This window comes from Ipomoea nil, unplaced genomic scaffold, assembly GCF_001879475.1.
Source record: "Ipomoea nil cultivar Tokyo-kokei standard unplaced genomic scaffold, Asagao_1.1 scaffold0202, whole genome shotgun sequence".
In the NCBI taxonomy this organism is placed as follows: domain Eukaryota; kingdom Viridiplantae; phylum Streptophyta; class Magnoliopsida; order Solanales; family Convolvulaceae; genus Ipomoea; species Ipomoea nil.
Genome location: NW_017616630.1, coordinates 528,815 through 556,790, shown reverse-complemented (window position 1 = coordinate 556,790; position 27,976 = coordinate 528,815). Strand labels below are relative to the sequence as shown.

Here is a 27,976-nt window from a genome sequence, read left to right as displayed (position 1 = left end):
CTAATTAAATTTTATTTCAACATGCTTTAATTATGTTATTATTATCAAGTTACGTAAAGTTTCTAAAAGTTAAATGACGTGTAATAACTCATACCACATTCACCTAAATCTAGCGATGGAATTTCAGCATCGTAATAAAATGGAATAAGGTTCAAATTGACCTCTAAACGTAATTTGAATATGTAATTAGGTCATTGAACAAAAAATAAAATACAACAAGATCACTTAACACTCTAAATATATACAATTTCATATGATAGTAGGTTACTATCCGTTTCATCAAGTTGCCTACTTACGTGAATGGTGAGTTAGCATTTTTAATAACTTTTAATAATAAACTTAAAAAAAAAAAAAAAAAAAAAAAAAAAAAAAAAGTCGGGGTGGCCGCCAACCACCCCTTCCCTGCCCCCCTCCTCCTTCGTCTCCGGTGACGAAAGAAGGGGGGAAGGGGGGGCGGGGGGGTGGCGTGGACAGGTTCTTCGTCTCACGCCACCCCCCAAGGAGGAGGGGGCAGGGGCGGGGGAACGGGTCGCCGGCGATCACGGGCGTTTTTTGTTTTGTTTTGTTTTTTTTTTTTTAAATTTATTATTAAAAATGCCCTCACCAACCACATAAGCAGGTAACCGGATGAAAATAGGTGGTAACTTGTTATCAGGTGAAATTGCATACATTTAGGTGTTTAATGGCCTAATTGCACCTTTTTTTTTTTTTTTTTTTTTTTTTGTTCAATGGCTTAATTATATTTTCAGGTTACGTTCAGTGGTCAATTTAGGGATGACAACGGGGCGGGCGCCAGAGCGGGGAGGAATTAAAAATAATCCACGTTCCCGTCCCCGCGGGAATGGAGATTCTACATCCCCCATCAACTCTTAGTCAAAATCTTAAATAATTTTTAATTGTAAAAATTAAACCTAAGTTTTAATTTTATATATTTATATTTATATATATATATATATATATATATATATATATATGTATATATATGTATATATATATATATATATATATATATGTATATATATATATATATATATATGTATATATATATATATGTATATATATATATATATATATATATATATATATATATATATATATATATATATATATATATATATATATATATATATATATATATATATAGGGTTGAGTTCAAATGAGTACAACAATATATAAAGGACTGTGAGGACAAATAATAGGCACACAACAAATTAATACCAGACACACAACTTAATATATAATGGCACACAAGAATATATATATATATATATATATATATATATATATATATATATATATATATATATATATATATATATATATATATATATAAATTATAATAAATTATTCGGGGACGGAGAGGGGCGGAGAGGGGTATTTATGTCCCCGTCCCCAAGGGGGAATTGCATATATACATTTCTCGTTCTTGTTCCTGGTTTTTAAAAATTTTCCTTATCTTCGTCTCTGTCGGAGCGGAAATTGAGGATTCCCGTAAAAAATGGGTCAAATTGTCATTCTTAGACCATCCACTATAGAAGATTATCCCAAATTTTTTCTACATGAATTCTTCCAAGACAAGGAGCAAAGCTGATATGGGAATGAGTTATTTCGAAAAGAGTTCTCCTGCAAAATAAGAAATAATGTCAGAATATAAAGAAAAAAAAAAACGCTGTGCGCATGAATTGTTTGTTTTTTTATTTTTTTTTTTGTTTTTCCTCCCATATTTTCTTTCCTAATCACTCTAACGTTTTCCCCACTAATATTTCTACTGATAATGATGCTCTTATGTAAATTTGAACCTTATTCCTACTAAAATTTTATGATTCCGTTCCTACCGCAATGCCTCAGTAAGTCTTCGAAGAGACACTGTATGTTTGTCCGACCATTGGCACACACTAGAAGCTACTTCTAAAGGTCCTAATCAAAGTTAGTAATTATCATTAAATGATAAGACACATATTGTCAGTTGTCACGTCTACTATTTGTATTGGGTGGCTTGTTGGATCAATGAAATGTTCAAAAGAAAGATGTAAAGCGACAGCTAAACAGTACAACATTCTTTATCTTTGTTGCATGATTCAGGGCAACATATATAGTAATCTCCGAATGTATTCGTAAACTCTGTTGATTCCATTAATAATCAAATCGAATTTGTAAAATATGTTAATCGTTAATTGAATTAAATTTTTTATTTTCAAATTAGGATGCGTTTGGGAACCTGAAAAATAACTTCCGAAAAATATTTTTTGAAATTTTAGTGTTTGGCAAGAGGGGCAAAAATGAGATCAATAGAAATTGAAGCATTAGTCAAAGGAAAATAGGCATGTTTTAGGGGAAAATGACTTCCTTTTTTTTGGAGAAATCATTTTTCAAGGAATGCAAATGCAAAATTTTTTAATTCTAATTTTTTACGGACTTTTGCAAGTCAGCCCACCAAACCCACAAGCTAGGGTTCATGCATCCAAAGTCCGCCGCATGCGGGTTCACGGACCCCACGGGCCGATCCGCAAATTTTTATTTTAAATCAAAATTAAAAATAAAATAAAGTCTACAAATAATATTAATTTTTTCGTATTAATTTTTTTTTAAAGTTAAAATTTTTAAAAATGTTATATATATATATATATATATATATATATATATATATATATATATATATATATATATATATATATATATATATATATAGAAAAGCGCTTATATGTGGTCATGTCATTAGGTGTGGTCGTGTGGTCGAATTTGTGTCGTTGAATCAGTTTAATCTAACGACAGTGGTAATTCTGAGGATTTTCGCGCGTTTTGGTAAGTGGGGGGAGTTATGGTAGTTACAGTGGCCATTTATTGCGGGCGGGTTCCAGAATACACCAACAGTGTTGACAACATACACCAATAGTGTAATAAAACACACCATAGTGAAGCACACCAATGGTGTATTCCCGTGTTATGGTAATTACAGTGACCATTTATAGCGGGCGGGTTCCAGAATACACCAACAGTGTTGACAACATGCACCAATAGTGTAATAAAACACACAACAATGTGATTTTTCCTATTCTGGTGTTTTATGACGAGTTTACCCTTGCAGTTCGCTGGGTAGGAGAATGTACGCGAAAATACTGGAAAAATCTTAATTAATATTTTTTTTTTTGACAAAAAATCTTAATTAATATGATTCATTGGATCTATTTAATCTAATGGCCTATAATTGACCATATGAGCACACCTAACAACATGGCCACATGTGATCACCTCTCTCTCTCTCTCTCTCTCTCTCTCTCTCTCTCTCTTATATATATATATATATATATATATATATATATATATATATATATATATATATATATATATATATATATATATATATATATATATATATATATATATATATATAGGGTTGAGTTCAAATGAGGACAACAATATATAGAGGACTGCGAGGACATATAATGGGCACACAACAAATTAATACCAGGCACACAACTTAATATATAATGGCACACAAGAATAAATGTAAACATCAGGTTTCGAACCCAGGCTCTATAAATTAACAAATCCAGCACGCGACATACAAACTGTGGCACATGACTACATTCAGTCATGCACACAACATACCGGCTAATGGCACACACTACATCTGTCCTCACAGTCCTCTATAATATACTTGTCCTCATTTGAATACACACACACACACACACATATATATATATATATATATATATATATATATATATATATATATATATATATATATATATATAGGGTCCGGATCAGGTGAGGACCTAATCTTAGGTGAGGACGTGAGGACTAATCTAGACCATTAAATCAGAATGATGTATGACTGAGATTAAAAGAAACAAATCACACGGATTAAGAAAACAAATCCCTTTAAAATATTAAAATATATAAATTTAGGGTAAATCAGTCTTATTAAAAGATGTGCATTCCTATACAAAATGTTGTGCATTCCTATACTGAATGTTGTGCATCAATAACTTCATTGTTGTGCATTCAAACCCCGCCAAAAATTCATACAGTGAACATCCAATGTTCTACGATGCATTGAGCTATGTGCTATAATGCACAACTCCCTAGCCTATAGTGCACAACTTGCAACACTAGGTTGCACAATCAGCACACACGAATGCACAATCGTACTACCCAGGCATTTATACATATACACGACAATCCAAATATAGACAATATTATACTCAAAAGAACAAGCGAAAAAAAATAAAAAATACTTATTAGTTTGCATGGGCGAACACTCAATCAATGAGGTTATACTTAATGTGTGTGGGTTTTGTACTTAATATGCATGAGGTTGTGCTTAAGATCTAACACTTAAGGTGCGTGTTTCTATCACTTAAGGTGCGTCATTTTTAGCTATGCTTCTTTCTTCCAGACACGCGCGCGTTTTTTTTTTTTTTTTTTTTTTTTTTTTTAATTTTCATTGATTTGAGCCGTTGATCTAAATTTGACCAACGGCTCAGATCTAACCGCACAACCGCACGGGAAGCTATACCCGCACCTGAACCCTTCCCTATATATATATATATATATATATATATATATATATATATATATATATATATATATATATATATATATATATATATATATATATATATTTATTTATTTATTTGTTTATTTATTTATTTATTTATTTATATATATATATATAGGGAAGGGATCAGGTGCATTTGTTGCTTCCCGTGCGGTTGTGCGGTGGATTAATGTGCTTGAGGTTTATACCTAATGTGCGTGAGTGTTATGCTCAATATGCTTGAGATTTGTACTTAATGTGCGTCATGTTAATATGCGTGAGTTTTGTACTTAATGAGCCAGAGTATTGTGCTTAATATGCGTGAGATTTGTGCTTAATGTGCGTGAGTAATAAGAGAATTTTCAACAATCTGGAAACATTAATCCGAGGAACCTCTTGCAGACCAATCACCAGTAGATCAAAATTCTCTGTTTCTTTCCACTAGTTTTTCTATGTCCTCCATACTCACCTTCACCATAGCAGAATAAATCAATTAATTAATAAATAAATAAACAAACCTGACATGATGGAATTGAAGCAAACAACAGAAGTTCCAGATTCTCGCACCAAGATCGGTCTGCATAGACCATTGATAAGGATAGAATTTGTGTATTCACTTTGGGAAGCTTTTATTTCATTGTAAACATCAGTAAAGCAGATCGAGCAACACACTATTATAAGCAACCCAATAATCGAAGTTATTCAGAAGCAACTCACAGAGTGCTGGGGATGGGGAAGAAGCTGATAACCATATTTTCTGCTGCATTTTACACATTCACGCACATTAAGTACAAATCTCAGGCACATTAGACACAACACTAACGCACATTGAGTACAAATCTCACGCACATTAATAACCGCAAAACCGCACGGGAAGCATTCAACCGCACGGGAACCTTTCACTATATATATATATATATATATATATATATATATATATATATATATATATATTAAAAGAGTGCTATTCACAAAATGATTTTATTAAAAGTATCAAACAATTAAAATTTTGAAGTATTCATTTCTTTTCATTTTCCTACCCATTTTATAGAAAATGAACCAAACACACAAAGACAGTTTTCCATTGTTTAGTCAAACATCAGAAAGGAAAATGTTTTCTAGAAAATGACTCATTTTCCGGGTTTCCAAACGCACCCTTAATTGAACAGAAACTAATTAAAGGTTAAGTGTGTTACACGAGGGCGGTGCGAGGCTGCTTTCCGGGTATTGATGAGAACGATTGGAGGGCTTTTCGCAAGATGGTAACAAAGGATGAAGTTCGCGAAACGGTCTTTGGCATGAGTCCTTTGAAGGCACCAGGGCCGGATGGACTGCATGCGGCATTTTACCAATGTACTTGGGATGTGGTGGGAGATGGTGTCTATGAGATGGTAAAAAATGCTTTCGACTCGGGGAGTCTATCGCCTGGAGTTAACGAGACTCTTTTGACACTCATTCTGAAAGTCGGGATGCCAGAAACTATCAAGCAGTTCCGGCCTATCAGCCTTTGTAACGTGTCCTACAAAATTATTGCCAAGACTTTAACGAATAGGCTCAAGGCGATTTTGCCCAAAATTGTTGGCCTGTTTCATAGCTCTTTTGTTCCGGGCAGACAAATTTCAGATAACGTGATTATGTACCAGGAAGGCATGCATTCGATGCTCGTAAAAAAAGGAAAAAGGGGCCTGATGGCCATTAAAATCAATTTATAAAAGGCGTACGATCGCCTCTCGTGGAGTTTTATTTATGACACTTTGCTGGATGCAGGTTTTAATGATGACTGCACGCGCATTATTATGGAATGCGTGCAAATGACGTCAATGTCAATTACATGGAACGGTGTCAGGTTAGCAAAATTTCGTCCAGGAAGGGGAATTAGACAGGGCGACTATAACACCCCTAATTTTTAAAACTTTTAAAAGCGTATATAAATAACGTAATCTATTATTAAACATCCAAACAGAACATAAACTATTCATGAGAGTCGGGGTGCTATGCTACACCTAGGTTTGAGAACCTAGGTGCACAAGCTAAACTAACTAATACACAAGATCCTTAAGTCCAAAACACAAGCCAAGGCACGCAAGCCATCATCAGTACCAGTACTAACTAAACTTAGGCTACAATTCCAACTAGCGCACTCCTTAGTTACTGATCATCACCTGAAAAACATGTCATAGCAACTGTCATCGAATAATGCTGGTAACCCACTCCCCCGCGTTAAGAACAATATAGGTAGATATATGAAAATCATTTTGAAACCGGAATACATATATAACCTAAGCAACTCTAGCTTTAAACCAAGATCAAGACTCAAGACACAACAATAGACTTGACACTATAGGACGATCATAAAGACTAGCATGCATCCTAAGCACACAAGACAAGGCGTAATAGACAAGCAAACTCATAAATAGCAATTAAAGGCAACAATGGGATCCAATGAAATTCAATTAGCAAGTATTCATCAAGCACACAATCCATCTTTCAACCTTATACCAAGTTCCAACATTTACTCCTCTCCATCCTTATATCAGTTCCAACCTGTACCTCTAGGCCACCCTTATATCGCCTCCCTTATTCCTCCGGAGCAACTACATGCCCCACACCAAAACCACCAACAAGTCCACCAACATGGTAGCACCAAAGTGCCATTCGCATGATCCGTGCCTCTCGCACCACTACCAAGGGGTCAGCGCATATAGCTCTGACATGGCACCGTGGCGCTTATACCCTGACCCAAGCCTTTAGCCAGCAAGTCTAAGGGGTGGTCCGTGCCTTTAGTACGATAACCGAGCATTCGTTGTGCTATCCGCTAACAATTTATTTCCACCGATCACAATCTCATCATCATCAATCTCAACCATCATTGTGCAATGATAACGACACCCATCATCAATCAATCAATCCACATATAATCAACAACAACAATCAAGGTATAATAGCAACGTAACACACTACACATAAATTCCTAGAACGGTACTCGAAACATCATATGAGATTCATAAACATCGAACGGTGTACAACGGGGCACAACGAGACACGGGGAAACGATAAACGGGGAAAAACAACCTGCCGCACCACCTCGTTACAGTGGGTGGGAGGCGGGTGGAGGAACACCCGCCGGAGGGACGGCCACATTATATTCCAGCGGGTGGCCGGCGGGCAGCCCTGCCCGCCGACTGCCCGTTGGAATTGGGCAACCTACCCACGGGTAGGTGGTGGGGACTCGCTCCCCCCCACCTGCCCCCACTGGTACAAAGGTGTTTATGTGGTTCAGTGTTCGTTCGTGGTACCCAAATCCATATCCAAACACATCCCAACACGTAACAGCAACACCACGGATTCGATTAACAAAGATTGAATCAAGAATCATTCCAATTGCGTTCTAACACGATTCCTAAATGTGCCAAGAGTCGACATCAATCATATAACGGTTCAGGAGCATCTGGAACCTCAAGAACATCAAGAAATCTATATGCAAAGCCCTAACGACAAGTCCTAAACTCGAATCAACACCCGAGCATGCATAAACCCACCCAAGAATACAAAGAACATCACAACACGAGATTCACGATATAAACCCTAGGGACAAGCTCTAGACATAATTAAATACAAGATCATACTAATAATCACACAGGGTCATCAAGAATATCAAGAATAGCAATAATTCACCATATAAACCTAGAGACAAGCTCTAACAAGATATACATACAAAATCACACAAACAATCATTCAATCGGAGCCAATCAATAAACAATAGCAAGGAAAATAGGTTTTGTAAGACATGGGTTACCTCTTAGCCCTAATCGATTTCCTCGGCTACTAAGGTTATTTCATAAGATTCTTCTCCCAATCGATCTTCCTAAGCTTGATGGTTGGAGAAATCCTTGGCTGGATCTCCTGAGAGGTATTTTCGAGTAAGAGAGAGGTGAGGAGAATTCTAACTGCTTCATAACCTTCTATATATATGTTTAAGGGAAAACCTATTCAGGGTCTGGATGATAAAGCCCACTTTTCTTTTCCCTTGCAGGCTTAAGGTTCTAGTTCAGGCAAAGGTTCACGATCCTTTGAGGACCGCATAAATTAATTAAGAGAATTATAATTGAATTAAATCCTTTTTTATTATTTTAATTAACAAAATTAATTTAATAATTAATTTGGGTTTGAAGGCCGTAACACGGGGTGTTACACCCTCCCCCCCCCCTTACAAGAAGCTTTGTCCCCGAAGCTTAGATGTGGCGAGGTCTATCCTAATTTTCTTAGCCTAAGGTCTAGTTTATGGTACCTTGAGCGAACAGGTCGGGGTAGAGCTCTCTCGTTGCGCTTCCGAGCTCCCACGTTGCTTCCTCTCTCTCACGATTGGACCAAAGGACTTTGACCATCTTTACAGTCTTCCGGCGGGTTTCTCTTGTCTTTGTGTCCAGGATTTTCATAGGCTTCTCCTCGTAGGATAGGGTGTCATCCAAGCACATTATTTCAGGTTGGAGCACATGAGTCGCATTATGTACATATTTCTTTAGTTGCGACACGTGGAATACTTTGTGTGTCTGCTCTAGTTCGACTGGCAACGCGAGGCGATAAGCCAGGTTCCCGACTTTCTCTAGGATCTCGTAGGGGCCGATAAATCTAGGGCTTAACTTCCCTTTCTTCCCGAATCTCATTACACCCCGGGTGGGTGAAACCTTTAGCCAAACCTTTTCCCCCACGGGGAATTCAGCTTGTTTCCTCCCTAGATCGGCGTAGGACTTCTGGCGGTCTTGTGCGGCCTTCATTCTCTCTTGTATGTGTCTGACCTTTGTTATGGTGTCTTGTAAATACTGTGGTTCTAGAGTTACCGGGTTGACCATGTCTTCCCAACATATGGGAGTCTGAGACTTTTGTCCATACAAAGCTTCGTAGGGTGTCATACGAATACTCGCGTGATAACTAATGTTGTAGGAGAATACGATTAGATCTAGGTGTTCCTCCCATGTTCCCTGGAAGTCTAACATGCAGGCTCTCAACATATCTTCAAGGGTTTGAATTGTCCTCTCGGTTTGGCCGTCGGTCGTGGGGTGGAAAGCGTGCTTAACTTTAGTTTTATCCCCATCGCCGTTTGTAGTGATCTCCAAAATTGCAAGAGGATCTGGGGTCTCTATCGTAAAGGATGTTTTGTGGGACCCCATGATATTTGACCACCTGGTTTGTGTAGGCTCTGGCCAGTTGATTCATTGTCCAAGTCTCTTTCATGGCAATAAACCGCGCCGTCTTGGTTAGTCGATCCACTATCACCTAGATGTTGTCTTTTCTCGTCTGTGTCGTGAGCGGACCTCCCACGAAGTCCATTGAGATGAAATCCCACTTTCCTTGGGGTATTTTGAGGGGTTGTATGAGTCCCTTGGGTTTGCACCGTTCAGCTTTTACCTTTTGACAGTTAGGTATTTGCATACAAAGTCTGCTACCTCCTTTTTCATGTTAGGCCACGAAAATAGCTTCTTCACATCTTGGTACAGTTTATCGCCTCCGGGGTGTACGGAGTAAGGTGAATCGTGCCCTTCTTCTAGGATTTGTCTCTTCAGGTGGGGATGTGTCATGGGCACGCACCATCTTCCTTCACAGCGAAGGTTGCCGTCACTAAACAGCTCGAACGACCCGTTCTTCCCTTCGGTTAGGCCCAGTTTTATCTTTTGTAACTCAGGATCTTGTTGTTGCCCGTCTTTGATTTCTTCAAACAACGTGGGTATGATCCTGAGGTTGAATAGTTGGATTTCCGAATCCACTTGTCCTTGCTTCATTATTTCTAAATTTAATTTATGAAATTCTCTACATAGTTCGTCCGCTAGTACCCACGTGGTGTTAAGGGAGTGGCTCATTTTTCGGCTTAGTGCGTCTGCCACCACGTTAGCCCTTCCTTCGTGGTATTGGATATCCAAATCGTAGTCTTTATAAGTTCTAACCACCGCCTTTGTCGCATATTCAAGTCTTTCTGGGTAAAGATGTACTTGAGGCTTTTATGGTCCGTGTAGATCTTGCATTGTGCCCCATACAAGTAGTGTCTCCAGATCTTTAGGGCAAATACTATGACTGCCAGCTCCAGGTCGTGAGTGGGGTAATTCTCCTCGTGGGTTTTGAGTTGCCTGGACGCGTATGCTATCACTTTACTATTCTGCATTAGTACGCAACCCAGACCCTTCTTCGAGGCGTCACTGAAAACTTTGAATCCTTATACTCCCCAGGGTAGTGCCAAAACCGGGGTTGTGGTCAACCTTTCTTTTAGTTCCTGGAAGACTAAGGCACAACTGGTGTCCCACCGGAATGGAATTTCCTTCTTCATTAGTCTCGTCATAGGTTGAGCCACTTTGGTGAAGGCGGGCACGAACCTTCGATAATAACCAGCCAACCCAAGGAAGCTCCTAATTTCTGAAACTATCTTTGGTGTAGGACATTCTTTAACTGTGCGAATCTTTGTCGGGTCCACCATGATTCCTTCCTTGGTTATCACGTGGCCGAGGAATGCCACGCTGTCTTTCCAGAACTTGCATTTGGAGATTTTGGCATATAACTGCTTCTCCCTTAGTGTTTGTAAGGTAATATGGAGGTGCCTCTCGTGTTTTTCTCTGTCTCGGGAGTAGACCAGAATGTCGTCGATAAATACTATTACGAAGTCGTCTAAGTAGGGTCGGAACACGCGATTCATAAGGTCTATGAATACTGCTGGTGTAACACCCCGTGTTACGGCCTCTAACCCAGACTAATTATTTAATTACTTACCCTAAAAAGAGAATTAAATTCCCTTAATTAATCAGGAAGGGTCCAGCATAAGCTATGGACCCTTATCCCTAAACAAAACTCTTAGTCCTATAAGAAATAGAATTAGTAAACCCATATCATTTAGATCCTAACTAGGACTCTTAGATATATATATAAGGACATAGGAGGCACCTAGAATTCACACCACAATAGCTTTCACCACACAAGAATTCCCAAGAATTCCCCTAGGAGAAATCAAGAAGAGGAGATCTTAGAGAAAGAACCTTTATAGCCAAGGATTCCAATTAAGGCTAAGAGGTAACCCATGTCTCAACAAAACCTATTTTCCTTGCTATAATCTTCTTCTTTGGCTCCTTATTCTATGCTCGTGTCGTGATAAATCTTTTATGATGATTATGATATGATCTTGATGTTGATGAGATGATCTTATGTGTTGATCTTGATAATCTTGATCATTATAAGATTGATAATTGTGTGTTGATTCTTGATAAATCTTGATGTTCTTGATTTTAAAGATAAAGTATGATTTTGTGGTTTAAATACGATTAGAGCCCTATGTTGAATCGTGAATTTCGTATTGTGTAATTCTTGGTATATTTGGGTGGGAATTCGCATATTCGGGTGTTGATTATGTTTAGAAGTCATCTTAGGATATGTTCAATGTGATTCTTGGTTTTGATCCGTTATTTGGCTACGTGGAGTCGTCGTTTGCGTTTAAAAGTGTCTAAACATGGTTTCGGGTTCCATAAAAGATCCCAGGACCCAAGTATTGAAAAAGAGTCAGTGGCGGGGTAGGGGAACCCGCCACCTACCCGCTGCTCCTAAGGGCGTCGCCGGTAGCGGCAGGCGACTGCCCGCCGGGCACCCGCTACCCAGCAGTCTCGCCGCCGGCAGGCAGCCGGCGGGTGGTGCTGGAAATTCCCAATGTGGGATGGTGGTTTCCCCGTTTGATGTTTCCCCGACCCTCGTGGTGTCCCAATGGACTTCGTTTATCGTGCCTGAGTCTAGTTTGATGTTTCGAGTACCATTCGTAGGATAAAAGAGTCTTATGTATTGCATGCTAGTTGAATTGGTATCCCGTTGACCTAGGTGAAAGATGTATGAACCCCTTCGGATTTTTCCTAGTATGTGGATGACCACGCATAAGTTTATTATACGCTTTCTCTCCCCGTTCCCATTGTGCTAATGTGGGTTGCATGTACTTGCTATGTGTTATGTGTGCATGATACCCCAATTTGGTTGCGATCAAATTGGCTACACGGGCAGTTGGATGGGTTGAGAACCATACCAACTGTTAACCAGGCCAGTTGCGATCGGTCAGGTATATAAATATGTTGGTCCCAAAGGGGGTGTGGTAAAAGTCTAGAAGGGGGGGGGGGGGGGGTGAATAGACTTTTAAACCGTTTTCGTGAATACAACAATTGTTGAGGCGATAGAGATATCATGACTCTTAACTAGATTGTTAGAGTCTTGTACGCAACGAAATAAATAAATACGAGTTGTGTGATTGTGTCAAGTATATCAACGTGATAAGCAGTAAGTAAATAAAGCAGTAAATGACACAAGGCAATTTATAGTGGTTCGGAGGTGATGTAATCCTCCTACGCCACTTGCTCTTATCGTCTAAGAGCAATTCACTATATCCACCACTTCTTGGTTCCTAGAAACAATGAATTTCCATGATCTAGTGCTTTGATCACTAAGCCCACACTAATCACGCCCAGTGCCTCCAACACTGCTGCTTCGGATTTCACAGCTCCGTGCTACTTTCCAGGATTACACAGCTCCGTGCTACTTTCCCCCCGTCTTCTACGATCCGGTCGACGTATCCCGTGATCTGGTGCTTTGATCACCAAGCCCACACCAATCACGCCCAGTGCCTTTGTAACACCCTGTGTTACGACCCCTAAAACCAATTAATTAATTAACCCATAGCCCAAGAGAAAGAATAAATTATAATAATTAATTAGGGAAAGAGGCCCACCGTAGTCCATGGGCCCTTATCCCTAAACCCAATCCTTAGTTCCAAAAGTAATAGAATTAGCAAGCCTATAATATTAGTTCCTAATCAGGACTCCTAAATATATATATAGGGGACTTAAGAGGCACCTAGAACCCCTGTAACACCCCGTATTACGACCCCTAAGATCAATTAAATCATTTAATCAATTACCCAAAAGAAAGAATTAAAACACAATAATTAATTAGGAAAGGCCCACCATAGTCCACGGACCCTTATCCCTAAACCCAACCCTTAGTCCCAAAAGAAATAGAATTAGCAAGCTCATAATATTAGTTCCCAACTAGGACTCCTAAATATATAAATAAGGGACTTAAGAGGCACCTAGAAACCCCCACCACAAGAATAACGCCCACCACCCCAAAGAGCTCCAAGAATCCCCCTAGAAGAAATCAAGAAAGCAAGAAAGCTTAAAGAAAGACCCTTCATAGCCAAGGAATTAATTAAGGCTAAGAGGTAAACCATGTCTCAACAAAACCTATTTTCATAGTTATGATTCCCCCTTAGGGTTTCCCCATATTATTGTGTATTAATGACTTGTGATGATTATTATTAATGATTGGTGTGATGATCCCATGGGGGATCTTGATAATCTTGATATTGGGAGATTCTTGATAATTATGATGTTTTTGATGATTATATGGAGTTCTTGATGATTATGTGTTGTTCTTGATAATTGTGTGATGCCCTTGATGCTTATGAGTTATTCTTACCGAATCTTGCAATTAGAAGGCGAATCGTATTCTTGTTGATATAAAAGTGATTAGAACCCTAGGTTGTATCGTATGATATTATTCTTGGGTTATCGGGTGGGGTAATCACATGTTTGGGTGTTGATTATGTTTAGAAAAGCATATGTGCCGTTCGTTTCTCGTATTTGATCCGTTAATTGTCTACGTGTTGTCGTTGATTGCGTTGTAAAGTGTCTAAGCATGGTTTCGGGTTCCACAATGGTTCCCGGGGCGAAATTGTGTGATAAGAGTCAGTGGGGGGTAGGGGACCCGCCACCTACCCACGGCCGGAATGGTGATCCCGGCAGCGGGCAGCCGGCGGGCGAGCAGCTGCCCGCCGGCGACCCGCTGCCCGGAACAGTGAATCCGGCGGGCAGCCGGCGGGTGGCCCCCCACCCACCGCCTACCCGCTGGAATTTTCCCCATCTTGGGTTCCCGGCTTCCCCGTTTGATGTTTCCCCGTCCCCCGTGGTGTCCCAACGGACTCCGTTTATCGTGCCTATGTCTAGTTTGATATTTCGGGTACCGTTCGTAGGTTTATGAGTCTATTATATTGCATGCTAGTTGAATTGGTATCCCGTTGACCTAGGTGGAAGAAGTATGAACCCCTTAGGACTATTCTTAGTATGTGATGGATCACGCATAGGTTTTGTTATACGTTTCCTCCCCCTTCCCAATGTGTTAATGTGGGTTGCATGTACTTGCTATGTGTTATGTGTGCATGTAACCCCGAGTTGGTTAAGATCAATCGGGCTATACGGGCAGTCGGGTGGGCTGAGAACCATACCGGCTGTTAACCAGGCTGGTAGAGACCGGTCAGGTATATAAATATTATATAGGACTAAGTTCCACTATACGGGCAGTCCGATGGGCTGAGAACCATACCGGCTGTTAACCAGGCTGGTAGAGACCGGTCAGGTATATAAATATTATATAGGACAGAGGTCCACTATACGGGCAGTTGAATGGGCTAAGAACCATCCCAACTGTTAACCAGGCTGGTAAAGACCGGTCAGGTATATAAATATTATGTAGGACAAAGGTCCATCAGTCGGTTGCGATCGGCACCTCCGTAATGTGAGACGGGGCAGGGTGCTGCGGGGCCGTGTCAGAGCTATATGCGCTGACCCTCATGTATGGGCATGCGATTGGTCCTGTGGCGCCAACAAAGTATGCTATGTGATGAGATATGGAGGAGTTGTGTTTATGAGTATATTGGGGATGTGACTAAGGGATTTATGCTGGGGATTGTTTATGTTGGGTTATGATTATTAATTATGCTCAGCTTTATCTGTCTTACCTATTGTGGATTGTATACGCTTGTTATAACTGTTGCTTGTGTCTAGCCTTATCTGTCGAGTCATTCCCGGTTTTAAAAGCTAGAGTCTCGTAGGATATATCTTCATGCTTCAAAATGGTTTTCGTATATCTATATATATCTCTATATGTATTGTATTTCAACGCGTTGGAGTGGGTTACCAGCATCCCTCGCTGAACATATATATTTGGCTTTCAGGCACAGAAGATTAAGTCACTGGAGTGCGCTAGAGCTTGGAACATAGAAGTAGTTAGTTTCCCTTTCGGCCTGCGTGCCATGTTTATGCATTCATTTCATTGAGACATTAGTTAGTTAGCCTGTGCACCTGAGTTCTCTAGCTCAGGTGTGGCATAGCACCCCGTACACTCGTACTCTGTTTGGGATTTAATGAGATTTCACCTTTATTTTATAAGTTTTAAATATCTTGAAAATCTGGGGTGTTACAGTTGGTATCAGAGCCTAAGTTTGACCCTACGATAAGACTCTTAAGACCGGACTTTAAGACAATAGGCTCGAACTCTAAAGTATCTAGGAACATAAGATTCAGGAAACTTAGGACACGCGGTGAGATTGTGAAACGTACACATAAACTCCCTTACCCGGAGAAAACTTTCCCCCATTATCACAAAGAAGGACACCAAGCCCCAATTTAACGTTCTTATAAACATTGACCCAGGAAGATGACATCATGGCACCCAACAGAAGACAATCAAGGACTCCAGAACCCGCCGCGCACGACCCCCTAACCCAAACGCTACAACAACTAACACAAGTCGCCCAAGCACTAAGCAACGTAGCTCTCCGCAACGACAGGCCCCCACCACCTCCGTCGAACGCGAACACCGACTTCGCCCGACAAGTCTCTAACCACCGACCACCCACATTCTCAGGAGAGGAGGATCCCGTAATTCTGGAAGAATGGATCCGAACCCTTGACAAAATCCTCGGGTTAGTGGAATGCCAGAAGAACGCCGCGTGGAGATAGCCTCGTTCTACTTCGGATACGAGGCCGACCTCTGGTGGATCCACGAGGGTCCCACTTACCAACAAGAACCGGGGTTCAACTGGGAACAACTCAAAACACGACTACGAGAGAGGTTCTACCCAACACATGTGAGAGCGTCCATGTACGAGGAGTTTCTCCATCTGAAACAAGGGACAACTACCGTTATGGAATACCACAAACGATTCCTTGAAGTAGCACGCTTCTCACCCGAACTTGTCCCCACCGAGGTAACCAAAATAGAGAGATTCGTATCGGGCCTCAACTTTGAAGCCCGAAAAGCACTAGTGGTAAGCAGACCTCGGACTCTCAACGAGGCTTACTCCAGTGCCGCCAATCTCTACCGAATCCAACTACTCCAACGCGGGGTTCAGGAGCAAATGCGGAAGAGGAGCCCCGGAGGAGGGGCGCCACCAGTAAAAAGAACAAGAAGCGACACCAACACGAGACCCGGCAACCCGACCAACCAAAGGCCACCTCGGGAGAACAACGACACTAGCACCAGGGGCTTTCCTTGCCCGAAATGCAACAAGAACCATAGAGGCAAGGATTGCATGGGCAAACCCTTGCGATGCTTCAACTGCGGAGAAGAAGGACATAAGGCCTTCCTTTGCACCCAACCCCAAAGGCCACGCACTACCACCATGGGACAACATGGGGGCACCACTCATCAAGGAAACTACGGCACTCCCGGAAAAATATTCGTCATGAGCCGCACTCAAGCCGACCTCGGGAACGAGGGCGATCTCGAGGAAGGGAACCTAAGCCCAGAAGACGAGGACCACGCAAACCCCGTGGGAGAAAGCCAAGAAGACGAATTCTGCCTAGGTTAGGTTGGCAATTTCTTGTAATCACCTTCGTGGTAGAATTACTTACTTAGCTTAATTACTTGGAAATATTATAAATAAAAGATTAGTTCATAATTCGGTTCTATTTGCAAACTAGCCAAACCTCACCACTAGAAGCCGAAATAAGGAAAAAGACAAGGACCCCATCATCAAAGATGGCCTAGTGTTGCCAATGAAAATTGAACTCTTGCCCTCCCACTTACAAAACCAAGGTCTTGACCATTAGACTAAAGGTGTTTCTTGAAACCTTAAGGGAACACTCCCTTGTTAAAGCCCCTACAATCCCTAAAACCCACAAAATCCCCAAATCAAAAACCCTTCTTCTTCTTCCCTTTCTCCTTCTTCCTCCCCCACTCTCTCTCACTCTCCTCGCCGCACCCCACCGAAGAAAACCCCCAGCCACTCACACCACCGCCAGCCGAACGCTGCCGCCGTCCGACCCCCTTCCTTCAACCCTGCGCCGCTGCACCACCGCCCAGTCACCTCGCCCGGAGGCCGCCCGCAACGCCAAAACACCACCCGGCACTTGCCCAAGCTCCACCCGCTGCCACCAACGCCCCACACCACCGGAGACCCTCACCCACCTCATCGAGCCGACGCCTGGACTCCGCCCCACCGTCGCCGCCCTCGCAAAGCCGCGAAAACCATCGCCGGAAAAAGGTTCGCCGGAGAATCACGCCGGAGACTCACCGGAAAAGTCGCCGGAAAAGTGACGCCCCTCGAAATGCCAAAGAAACCCCTCGGAATCCGCACCCCGGAATGGAGCAATGCCGATTACACCGTAATCGGAGGTAAAGCACTTGAACCCGACCAATTCTCTCCGGAATTGGTTGATATGCTTAAACATCAAGGGCTCTTAGATACTTACCTCGCCATCAAAGGGGATACATACCCCGACTTGGTGAAAGAATTCTACCAACACCTTGTGGCCACCAAACGAGGTGACAAAGTAGAAATCACCACCAAGGTCCGTGGCAAGGAAATTATGCTTTCCGAAGGGCGTTTGGCCAAGCTCTTGAAATTGACCACCACGGGTGTGTCCAACTATGACCGGAAGGGGTGGATTGATACCCAAACCACGGGGTACAAGGACTACCTCGGGTACCTACTCGGAAAGGAGGACGGGTTCACCTCGGCCACTCGACCAAACCGAAAGTGGCTATCGGCAGAGCAAAAGATATTGGTTATGATTGTAACCGATAGCCTCTTGCCCACCAATAACAAAAGCAAGGATGTGGGAAGCTTGGAGTGCACCTTTGCTTACCTCCTAAAACATAAAATCAAGTTCAACCTGCCGGCACTCATGTTAAAACACATAGAATTCTGCAAGTCAAACAACCGGCTTAGCCTACCCTACGGGATGATCCTAAGTTGGATCATGGAGAAAAAGGGGGTAGACCTAAGCCACACCGAGGTCAAGACCGCAAATGGCATGGTTTTTAACGCCCAGAACCTCCGCCGCAACGACATCTACTACACCGAAGGGGGACATTACCTCACCCTCGAAGAAATTTGCCAAAAACCCGAGGAAGAGCGAAGGGAATTGGTCGACCGGCTAGACATCTCCAACAAAAAGCTCAAACGAGCCATGCAAGACTTCGGGGGTTTGGAGGGACATGAGGACCAGGAGGAGGAAGACGAACCCAACCCAACAGTGCAACCACGATCAGGAGGAAATCCAAGGGAGCAAAACGAGGGCTCAATCAATGAACGCATACTCGCGCAGCTCAACCGACAAAACCAAATCATGGAAGAAGGATTCTCATCCCTGATCCGTACGACACGCGCACTAGATCAGAGGGTGGCAGCGATCGAGGCCACCTTGGGCACTCGCGGGGCATCCAGCTCAGGAGCAGGAGACCAAGGTAGACCTAAAACTCTTCTATCACAAACCACCAGAAACCCAGTCTACCCCAGCTAAGGCAAAACCGTGGGGCCGCATTCCTAACCAGGAGGCCAAGACGCGGGATGCCTGGGGGTGAAAGAGTGGATTAACACACCGGGCTTCGGGGACGAAGCCCTTCATAAGGGGGGGAGAGTGTAACACCCCGTGTTACGACCCCTAAGATCAATTAAATCATTTAATCAATTACCCAAAAGAAAGAATTAAAACACAATAATTAATTAGGAAAGGCCCACCATAGTCCACGGACCCTTATCCCTAAACCCAACCCTTAGTCCCAAAAGAAATAGAATTAGCAAGCTCATAATATTAGTTCCCAACTAGGACTCCTAAATATATAAATAAAGGACTTAAGAGGCACCTAGAAACCCCCACCACAAGAATAACGCCCACCACCCCAAAGAGCTCCAAGAATCCCCCTAGAAGAAATCAAGAAAGCAAGAAAGCTTAAAGAAAGACCCTTCATAGCCAAGGAATTAATTAAGGCTAAGAGGTAAACCATGTCTCAACAAAACCTATTTTCATAGTTATGATTCCCCCTTAGGGTTTCCCCATATTATTGTGTATTAATGACTTGTGATGATTATTATTAATGATTGGTGTGATGATCCCATGGGGGATCTTGATAATCTTGATATTGGGAGATTCTTGATAATTATGATGTTTTTGATGATTATATGGAGTTCTTGATGATTATGTGTTGTTCTTGATAATTGTGTGATGCCCTTGATGCTTATGAGTTATTCTTACCGAATCTTGCAATTAGAAGGCGAATCGTATTCTTGTTGATATAAAAGTGATTAGAACCCTAGGTTGTATCGTATGATATTATTCTTGGGTTATCGGGTGGGGTAATCACATGTTTGGGTGTTGATTATGTTTAGAAAAGCATATGTGCCGTTCGTTTCTCGTATTTGATCCGTTAATTGTCTACGTGTTGTCGTTGATTGCGTTGTAAAGTGTCTAAGCATGGTTTTGGATTCCACAATGGTTCCCGGGGCGAAATTGTGTGATAAGAGTCAGTGGGGGGTAGGTGGGGGGTAGGGGACCCGCCACCTACCCACGGCCGGAATGGTGATCCCGGCAGCGGGCAGCCGGCGGGCGAGCAGCTGCCCGCCGGCGACCCGCTGCCCGGAACAGTGAATCCGGCGGGCAGCCGGCGGGTGGCCCCCCACCCACCGCCTACCCGCTGGAATTTTCCCCATCTTGGGTTCCCGGCTTCCCCGTTTGATGTTTCCCCGTCCCCCGTGGTGTCCCAACGGACTCCGTTTATCGTGCCTATGTCTAGTTTGATATTTCGGGTACCGTTCGTAGGTTTATGAGTCTATTATATTGCATGCTAGTTGAATTGGTATCCCGTTGACCTAGGTGGAAGAAGTATGAACCCTTAGCACTATTCTTAGTATGTGATGGATCACGCATAGGTTTTGTTATACGTTTCCTCCCCCTTCCCAATGTGTTAATGTGGGTTGCATGTACTTGCTATGTGTTATGTGTGCATGTAACCCCGAGTTGGTTAAGATCAATCGGGCTATACGGGCAGTCGGGTGGGCTGAGAACCATACCGGCTGTTAACCAGGCTGGTAGAGACCGGTCAGGTATATAAATATTATATAGGACTAAGTTCCACTATACGGGCAGTCCGATGGGCTGAGAACCATACCGGCTGTTAACCAGGCTGGTAGAGACCGGTCAGGTATATAAATATTATATAGGACAGAGGTCCACTATACGGGCAGTTGAATGGGCTGAGAACCATCCCAACTGTTAACCAGGCTGGTAAAGACCGGTCAGGTATATAAATATTATGTAGGACAAAGGTCCATCAGTCGGTTGCGATCGGCACCTCCGTAATGTAAGACGGGGCAGGGTGCTGCGGGGCCGTGTCAGAGCTATATGCGCTGACCCTCATGTATGGGCATGCGATTGGTCCTGTGGCGCCAACAAAGTATGCTATGTGATGAGATATGGAGGAGTTGTGTTTATGAGTATATTGGGGATGTGACTAAGGGATTTATGCTGGGGATTGTTTATGTTGGGTTATGATTATTAATTATGCTCAGCTTTATCTGTCTTACCTATTGTGGATTGTATACGCTTGTTATAACTGTTGCTTGTGTCTAGCCTTATCTGTCGAGTCATTCCCAGTTTTAAAAGCTAGAGTCTCGTAGGATATATCTTCATGCTTCAAAATGGTTTTCGTATATCTATATATATCTCTATATGTATTGTATTTCAACGCGTTGGAGTGGGTTACCAGCATCCCTCGCTGAACAGATATATTTGGCTTTCAGGCACAGAAGATTAAGTCACTGGAGTGCGCTAGAGCTTGGAACATAGAAGTAGTTAGTTTCCCTTTCGGCCTGCGTGCCATGTTTATGCATTCATATCATTGAGACATTAGTTAGTTAGCCTGTGCACCTGAGTTCTCTAGCTCAGGTGTGGCATAGCACCCCGTACACTCGTACTCTATTTGGGATTTAATAAGATTTCACCTTTATTTTATAAGTTTTAAATATCTTGAAAATCTGGGGTGTTACAACCCCCCCCCCCCCCCCACCACTAGGGATGGCAATTTCAATCTGACCCGTGGATATCCACCCGAATCCACCCCGCATGGATCGGGTTTTTTTGGGTGATGGTGGGTGGTGGGTCGGGGGTGGGTCTTATAAAAGCAAACCCGTGGTAGGTCGGGTTGGATTCGGGTTCTATGTACAAGACCTGCCTAGAACCCCACCCGACCCACCATGTGTGTTTATATATATATATATATATATATATATATATATATATATATATATATATATATATATATATAAAATAGTAAATTAAGTACTAGTATGTAGTTATTTATAAAAGTTTATATAACTTCGTGTATCTTTTTACTATTTTTTATATCAAAACTACTAAGTTTATTTTTAAAAATTAACAATTTAGTTATTATATTTAAATATTTCCATTATTTATGTTTTAGTATCACTAATGGATTTTATTTTTTTTTATTATGTGTAAATAATTTAAATATTATTTTTTGAAAAAACTTAATAAGATGATAAGTGGTGGGTACCTGTAGTGGGCACCCACACCCGGTGGGGGTGGGGGTGGGTTCTGAAAAAGTCCACCCGATGCGGGTTGGAGGTGGGGGTGGGTGGAGAAAATATAAGGTGGGTCGGGTGATGGATGTAGCCCTCCCCGACCCACACCCGACCCATTGCCATCCCTACCCACCATAATAAACGACTCACCACCCCAAAAGAGCTCCAAGAATTCCCTTAGAAGAAATCAAGAAAGCAAGAAAGCTTAAAGAAAGACCCCTCATAGCCAAGGAATTAATTAAGGCTAAGAGGTAACCCATGTCTCAACAAAACCTATTTTCATAGCTATGATTTCCCCCGTAGGATTTCCCCATATTATTGTGTATTGATGATTTGTGATGTTATTATTGATGATTGATGGGATGATTCCATGGGTGATCTTGATGATGAAAAGTTCTTGATAATTATGGTGTTTTGATGATTATATGACGTTCTTGATAATTATATGGTGTTCTTGATGTTCTTAATGATTATATGAGGTTCTTGATAGTTATATGATATTCCTATCGAATCTTGATTTTGGAAGATGAACTGTGTTCTTGTTGATTTAAAAATAATTAGAACCCTAGGTTATATCGTGGAATTCGTATGGTATTATTCTTGGTATATTGGGTGGGAAATCGCATGTTTGGGTGTCAATTATGTTTAGAAAAGCATGATAGGTTATGTGCCGTACGTTTCTCGTATTTGATCCGTTAATTGTCTACGTGTTGATCGTTAATTGCGTTGTAAAGTGTCTAAGCATGGTTTCGGGTTCCACAATGGTTCCCGGGGCGTTTTGTGTATAAAGAGTCAGTGGGGGTAGGGGACCCGCCAACTACTCGCGGCCAGAAGGGGCGTCTCCGGCAGCGGGCAGCTGCCCGCCGGCGACCCGCTGCCCGGAACAGCGTTTACCGGCAGGCAGCCGGCGGGTGGCCCCCCACCCACCGGCTACCCGCTGGAAATCTCCCCCATTCGGGACCCCGGCTTCCCCGTTTGATATTTCCCCGATCCCCGTGGTGTCCCAACGGACTCCGTTCATTGTGCCGTGTCTAGTTTGATGTTTCGGGTACCGTTCGTAGGTTTATGAGTCTCATATATTGCATGCTAGTTGAATTGGTATCCCGTTGACCTAGGTGGAAGAAGTATGAACCTCTTAAGACCATTCTTAGTATGTGAAGGATCACGCATAGATTTTGTTATACGTTTTCTCCCCCTTCCCAATGTGTTAATGTGGGTTGCATGTGCTTGCTATATGTTATGTGTGCATGATACCCCAATTTGGTTGCGATCAGATTGGTTATTCCTGAGCTGCGGTTCAGAAGCTGGCTGCGGTCAGATTTACACTCCCGGGCTGCGGTCCACCGTTTGGTTGCGATCAAACGTTTCTACATGAGCTGCGGTTCATACTTTCCTGGCTGCGGTCAGATGACATACTCTTGGGCTGCGGTCCACTGTTTGGTTGCGATCACACTATGATGAGCTGCGGTTGATCGGTCGGTTGCGATCGACCCCTCCGTGTTGCGATACGGGGCAGGGTGCTGTGGGGCCGTGTCAGAGCTATATGCGCTGACCCTCATGTATGGGCATGCGATTGGTCCTGTGGCGCCAACAAAGTGTGCTATGTGATGAAATACGGATGAGTTGTTGTTATGAATGTCTTGGGGATGTGACTATGGGATTTATGCTGGGGATTGTTTGTGTTGGGTTATGATTATTAATTGTGCTCAGCCTTATCTGTCTTGCCTGTTGTGGATTGTATACGCTTGTTATAACTGTTGCTTGTGTCTAGCCTTATCTGTCGAGTCATTCCCGGGTTTAAAAGCTAGAGTTCGTAGGATATATCTTCATGCTCAAAATGGTTTTCGTATATCTATATATATCTATATGTATTGTATTTCAACGCGTTGGAGTGGGTTACCAGTATCTCTCGCTGAATAGATATATTTGGCTTTTAGGCATAGAGGATTAGAGCACCGGAGCGCGCTAGACTGGAGCGTAGAAGTAGAGTAGTTTCCCTTTCGGCCTGCGTGCCATGTTATGCATTTACATTTCGGAGAATATTAGTTAGATAGCTTGTGCACCCGGGTTCTCTAGGGCGTACACTTATGTGATACTTTGGGATTTAGTGAGATGTTATCCTTGTTATATAAGTTTTAAATGTTCTTGAAAATCTGGGGTGTTACAGTTGGTATCAGAGTCTAAGTTTGACCCTAGGATAAGACTCTTGAAACCGGACTTTAGGACATTAGGCTTGAACTCTAGGTATTTAGAAACATAGGACTCAGGAATTTTAGGACGCGCGGTGAGATTGTGAAACCTACACGTAAACCCCCCTCACTTCATTCCTTCCTTGTCTAAAGAAAACCTTCCTCCGCTTATCGCGTCAAGGAAGGACACCAAGCTCTAAATTAATATTCTTATAAACATTGACTCAGAAAGACGACAGCATGGCACCCAACAGAAGACAATCAAGGACTCCAGAATCCACCACACACGACCCCCTGACCCAAACACTACAACAACTAACGCAAGTCGCCCAGGCACTAAGTGACGTAGCTCTTCGCAACAACAGGCCCCCGCCTCCTCCATCGAACACGAACTCAGACGTCGCCCGACAAGTTTCAAATCATCGACCACCCACGTTCTCAGGAGAAGAGGACCCCGTGATCCTGGAGGAATGGATCCGGACCCTCGACAAAATTCTCGGGTTAGTGGAATGCCCAGAAGAACGTCGCGTAGAGATAGCATCGTTCTACTTCGGACACGAGGCCGATCTTTGGTGGATCCACGAGGGTCCCGCTTACCAACAAGAACCAGGGTTCAATTGGGAAAACCTCAAAACACGACTACGAGAACGATTCTACCCAACACACGTAAAGGCATCCATGTACGAAGAGTTCCTTCATCTAAAGCAAGGGACAGCCACCGTCATGGAATACCACAAGCGATTCCTCGAACTAGCGCGCTTCGCACCAGAGCTAGTCCCCACCGAAGTAACCAAAATAGAAAGATTCGTCTCGGGCCTCAACTTCGAAGCCCGAAAAGCACTAGTGGTAAGCAGACCTCGGACACTCAACGAGGCTTACTCCAGTGCCGCCAATCTCTATCGAATCCAACTACTCTAACGCGGGGTTTAGGAATAGATACGAAAAAGGAATACCGGAGGGGGAGCACCACCGGTAAAAAGAACGAGGAACGACACCAACACAAGACCAAGCAACCTGACCAACCAAAGACCGTCCCTAGGGAACAATGAAGCAAGCCCAATAAGCTTCCCTTGCCCGAAATGCAACAAAAGCCATAGAGGAAAAGATTGCATGGGCAATCCCTGACGATGCTTCAACTGCGGAGAAGAAGGGCACAAGGCCTTCCAATGCACTTAACCCCAAAGGCCACGCCCCACCACCACGGGAAAACACGGAGGCACCACCCACCAAGGGAACTACGGCGCTCCCGGGAAAATATTCGTCATGAGCCGCACTCAAGCCGACCTCGGGAACGAGAGAAACCTCGAGGAGGGGAACTTAACCCCAGAAGACGAGGACCACGCAAACCCCGCGGGAGAAAACCAAGAAGACGAATTCTGTCTAGGATAAACCAGCAATTCCTTGTAATCACCTTCATAGTGAAACTACTTATTTAGCGATTACTTCAGAATTATTATAAATAAAAGATTCGATCGAAATTCGATCCTGCTTATAAAGATGAAACCAAAAACTATACAAACTAGCCAAGCCCTCACCACTAGAAGACATAAGAAGGAAAAAGACAAGGGCCCCATCATCAAAAGGCCTAATGTTACCAATGGGAATTGAACCATTGACCTCCCACTCACAAGACCAAGGTCTTGACCACTAGACTAAGGGTGTTTCTTGAAACCTCAAGGGAACACTCCCTTCTTAAACCTCCACAAACTCCTAAAAACCCACAAAATCCCCAAATCAAAAACCATTCTTCTTCTTCCTCTCCTCCTTCTTCCCCACTCCTTCCCTTCCCCCTCCCACTCACCTCACTGCCCCCACCGTAGAATTCCCGCCAGCCGCACGACGCCACCACCAACTGAACGCCGCCACCGGCCGACCGTCCTTCGCCAGCCCCACGCCGCCGCGCCATCGCTCAGCCACCTTCGCCCAGAGGTCGCCCGTGTCACGCCCAGCCGCCGCCCAGCTGCAACCCGCTGTCACCACGGCCCAAACGCCACCACCACGCCATCGCCCCTCGCCGGAACCCACCTAGCCGCCACCGCCCTCGCAAGTGCCGCACCGCCGAGGATCTCGCCGGAAAAGCGTGTCGGAGTTCCGCCGCCGTCCCACCGGAAAATCACCGGACAATTTCGTCACCAAGGAAAGCTCCACAATGCCGAAAAAGCCCCTCGGAACCCGCACCCCGGAATGGAGCAACGCCGATTACACCGTGATCGGAGGTAAAGCCCTTGAACCCGACCAATTCTCTCCGAAATTGGTTGATATGCTTAAACACCAAGGGATTTTGGATACGTATCTCGCCATCAAGGGGGATACGTACCCCGAATTGGTGAAAGAATTCTATCAACATCTAGTAGCCACCAAACGGGGTGATAAGCTAGAAATCACCACCAAGGTCCGAGGCAAGGAAATCATACTCTCTGAAGGCCGCCTGGCCAAGCTCTTGAAATTGACCACCACGGGTGTGTCAAACTACGACCGAAAGGGGTGGATTGATACCCAAAATGCGGGGTACAAGAACTACCTCGGGTACCTACTCGGGAAGGAGGAAGGATTCACCTCGGCCACACGACCTAATAGGAAGTGGCTATCGGCGGAGCAAAAGATATTGGTTATGATTGTGACCGATAGCCTCTTGCCCACGAACAATAAGAGCAAGGACATGGGGAGTTTAGAGTGCACCTTTGCCTATTTCTTGAAACACAAAATCAAGTTCAACCTGCCAGCCCTCATGCTAAAACACATGGAGTTTTGCAAATCAAGCAACCGACTTAGCCTACCTTACGGGATGATCCTAAGTTGGATCATGGAGAAAAAGGGGGTGGACCTAAGCCACACCGAGGTCAAGACCGCAAATGGCATGACCTTTAATGCCCAGAACCTACGCCGCAATGATATCTACTAAACCGAGGGAGGACATTACCTCACCCTCGAAGAAATTTGCCAAAAACCCGAGGATGAACGAAGAGAATTGGTCGACCAATTAGACATCTCCAACAAGAAGCTCAAACGGGCAATGCAAGATTGCGGAATCCTGGAGGGAAATGAGGACCAGGAGGAGGATGACGAACCCAACCCGTCGGTGCAACCACGATCAGGAGGGAACCCAAGGGAGCAAAACGAGGGCTTAATCAATGAACGCATACTCGCACAGCTCAACCGGCAAAACCAAATCATGGAGGAAGGGTTCTCATCCTTGATCCGTACGACACGCGCACTAGATCAGAGGGTGGCAGCAATCGAGGCCACCTTGGGCACTCGCGGGACGTCCAGCTCAGGAGCAGGAGGCCGAGGTAGACCCAAAACCTTTCTATCACAACACCACCAGAAATCCAGTCTACCCCAGCTAAGGCAAAACGTGGGGCCACATTCCTAACCGGGAGGCCAAGATGCGGAATGCCTAGGGGGTGAAAGAATGGATTAACGCACCAGGCTTCGGGGATGAAGCCCCTCGTAAGGGGGGGAGAGTGTAACACCCCGTGTTACGACCCCTAAAACCAATTAATTAATTAACCCATAGCCCAAGAGAAAGAATAAATTATAATAATTAATTAGGGAAAGAGGCCCACCGTAGTCCAT

The 27,976-nt window shown here is 43.4% G+C and overlaps 2 protein-coding genes across 2 annotated transcripts; both read right to left on the bottom strand.

Annotated features, from left to right (window-relative positions):
- Window positions 1-8,814: 8,814 nt before the first annotated feature.
- On the bottom strand, window positions 8,815-10,317 carry LOC109190036. The gene is made up of 2 exons (XM_019340577.1): window positions 9,947-10,317; window positions 8,815-9,721 (listed from the first exon to the last, which is right to left on the bottom strand). Exons 1-2 carry the CDS (start codon window positions 10,315-10,317, stop codon window positions 8,815-8,817), a joined length of 1,278 nt encoding a protein of 425 aa, XP_019196122.1.
- Window positions 10,318-10,745: 428 nt separating this feature from the next.
- Window positions 10,746-11,219, bottom strand: LOC109190020 (uncharacterized mitochondrial protein AtMg00860-like). The gene has a single exon (XM_019340575.1). It carries the CDS (start codon window positions 11,217-11,219, stop codon window positions 10,746-10,748), a length of 474 nt encoding a protein of 157 aa, XP_019196120.1.
- Window positions 11,220-27,976: the final 16,757 nt, after the last annotated feature.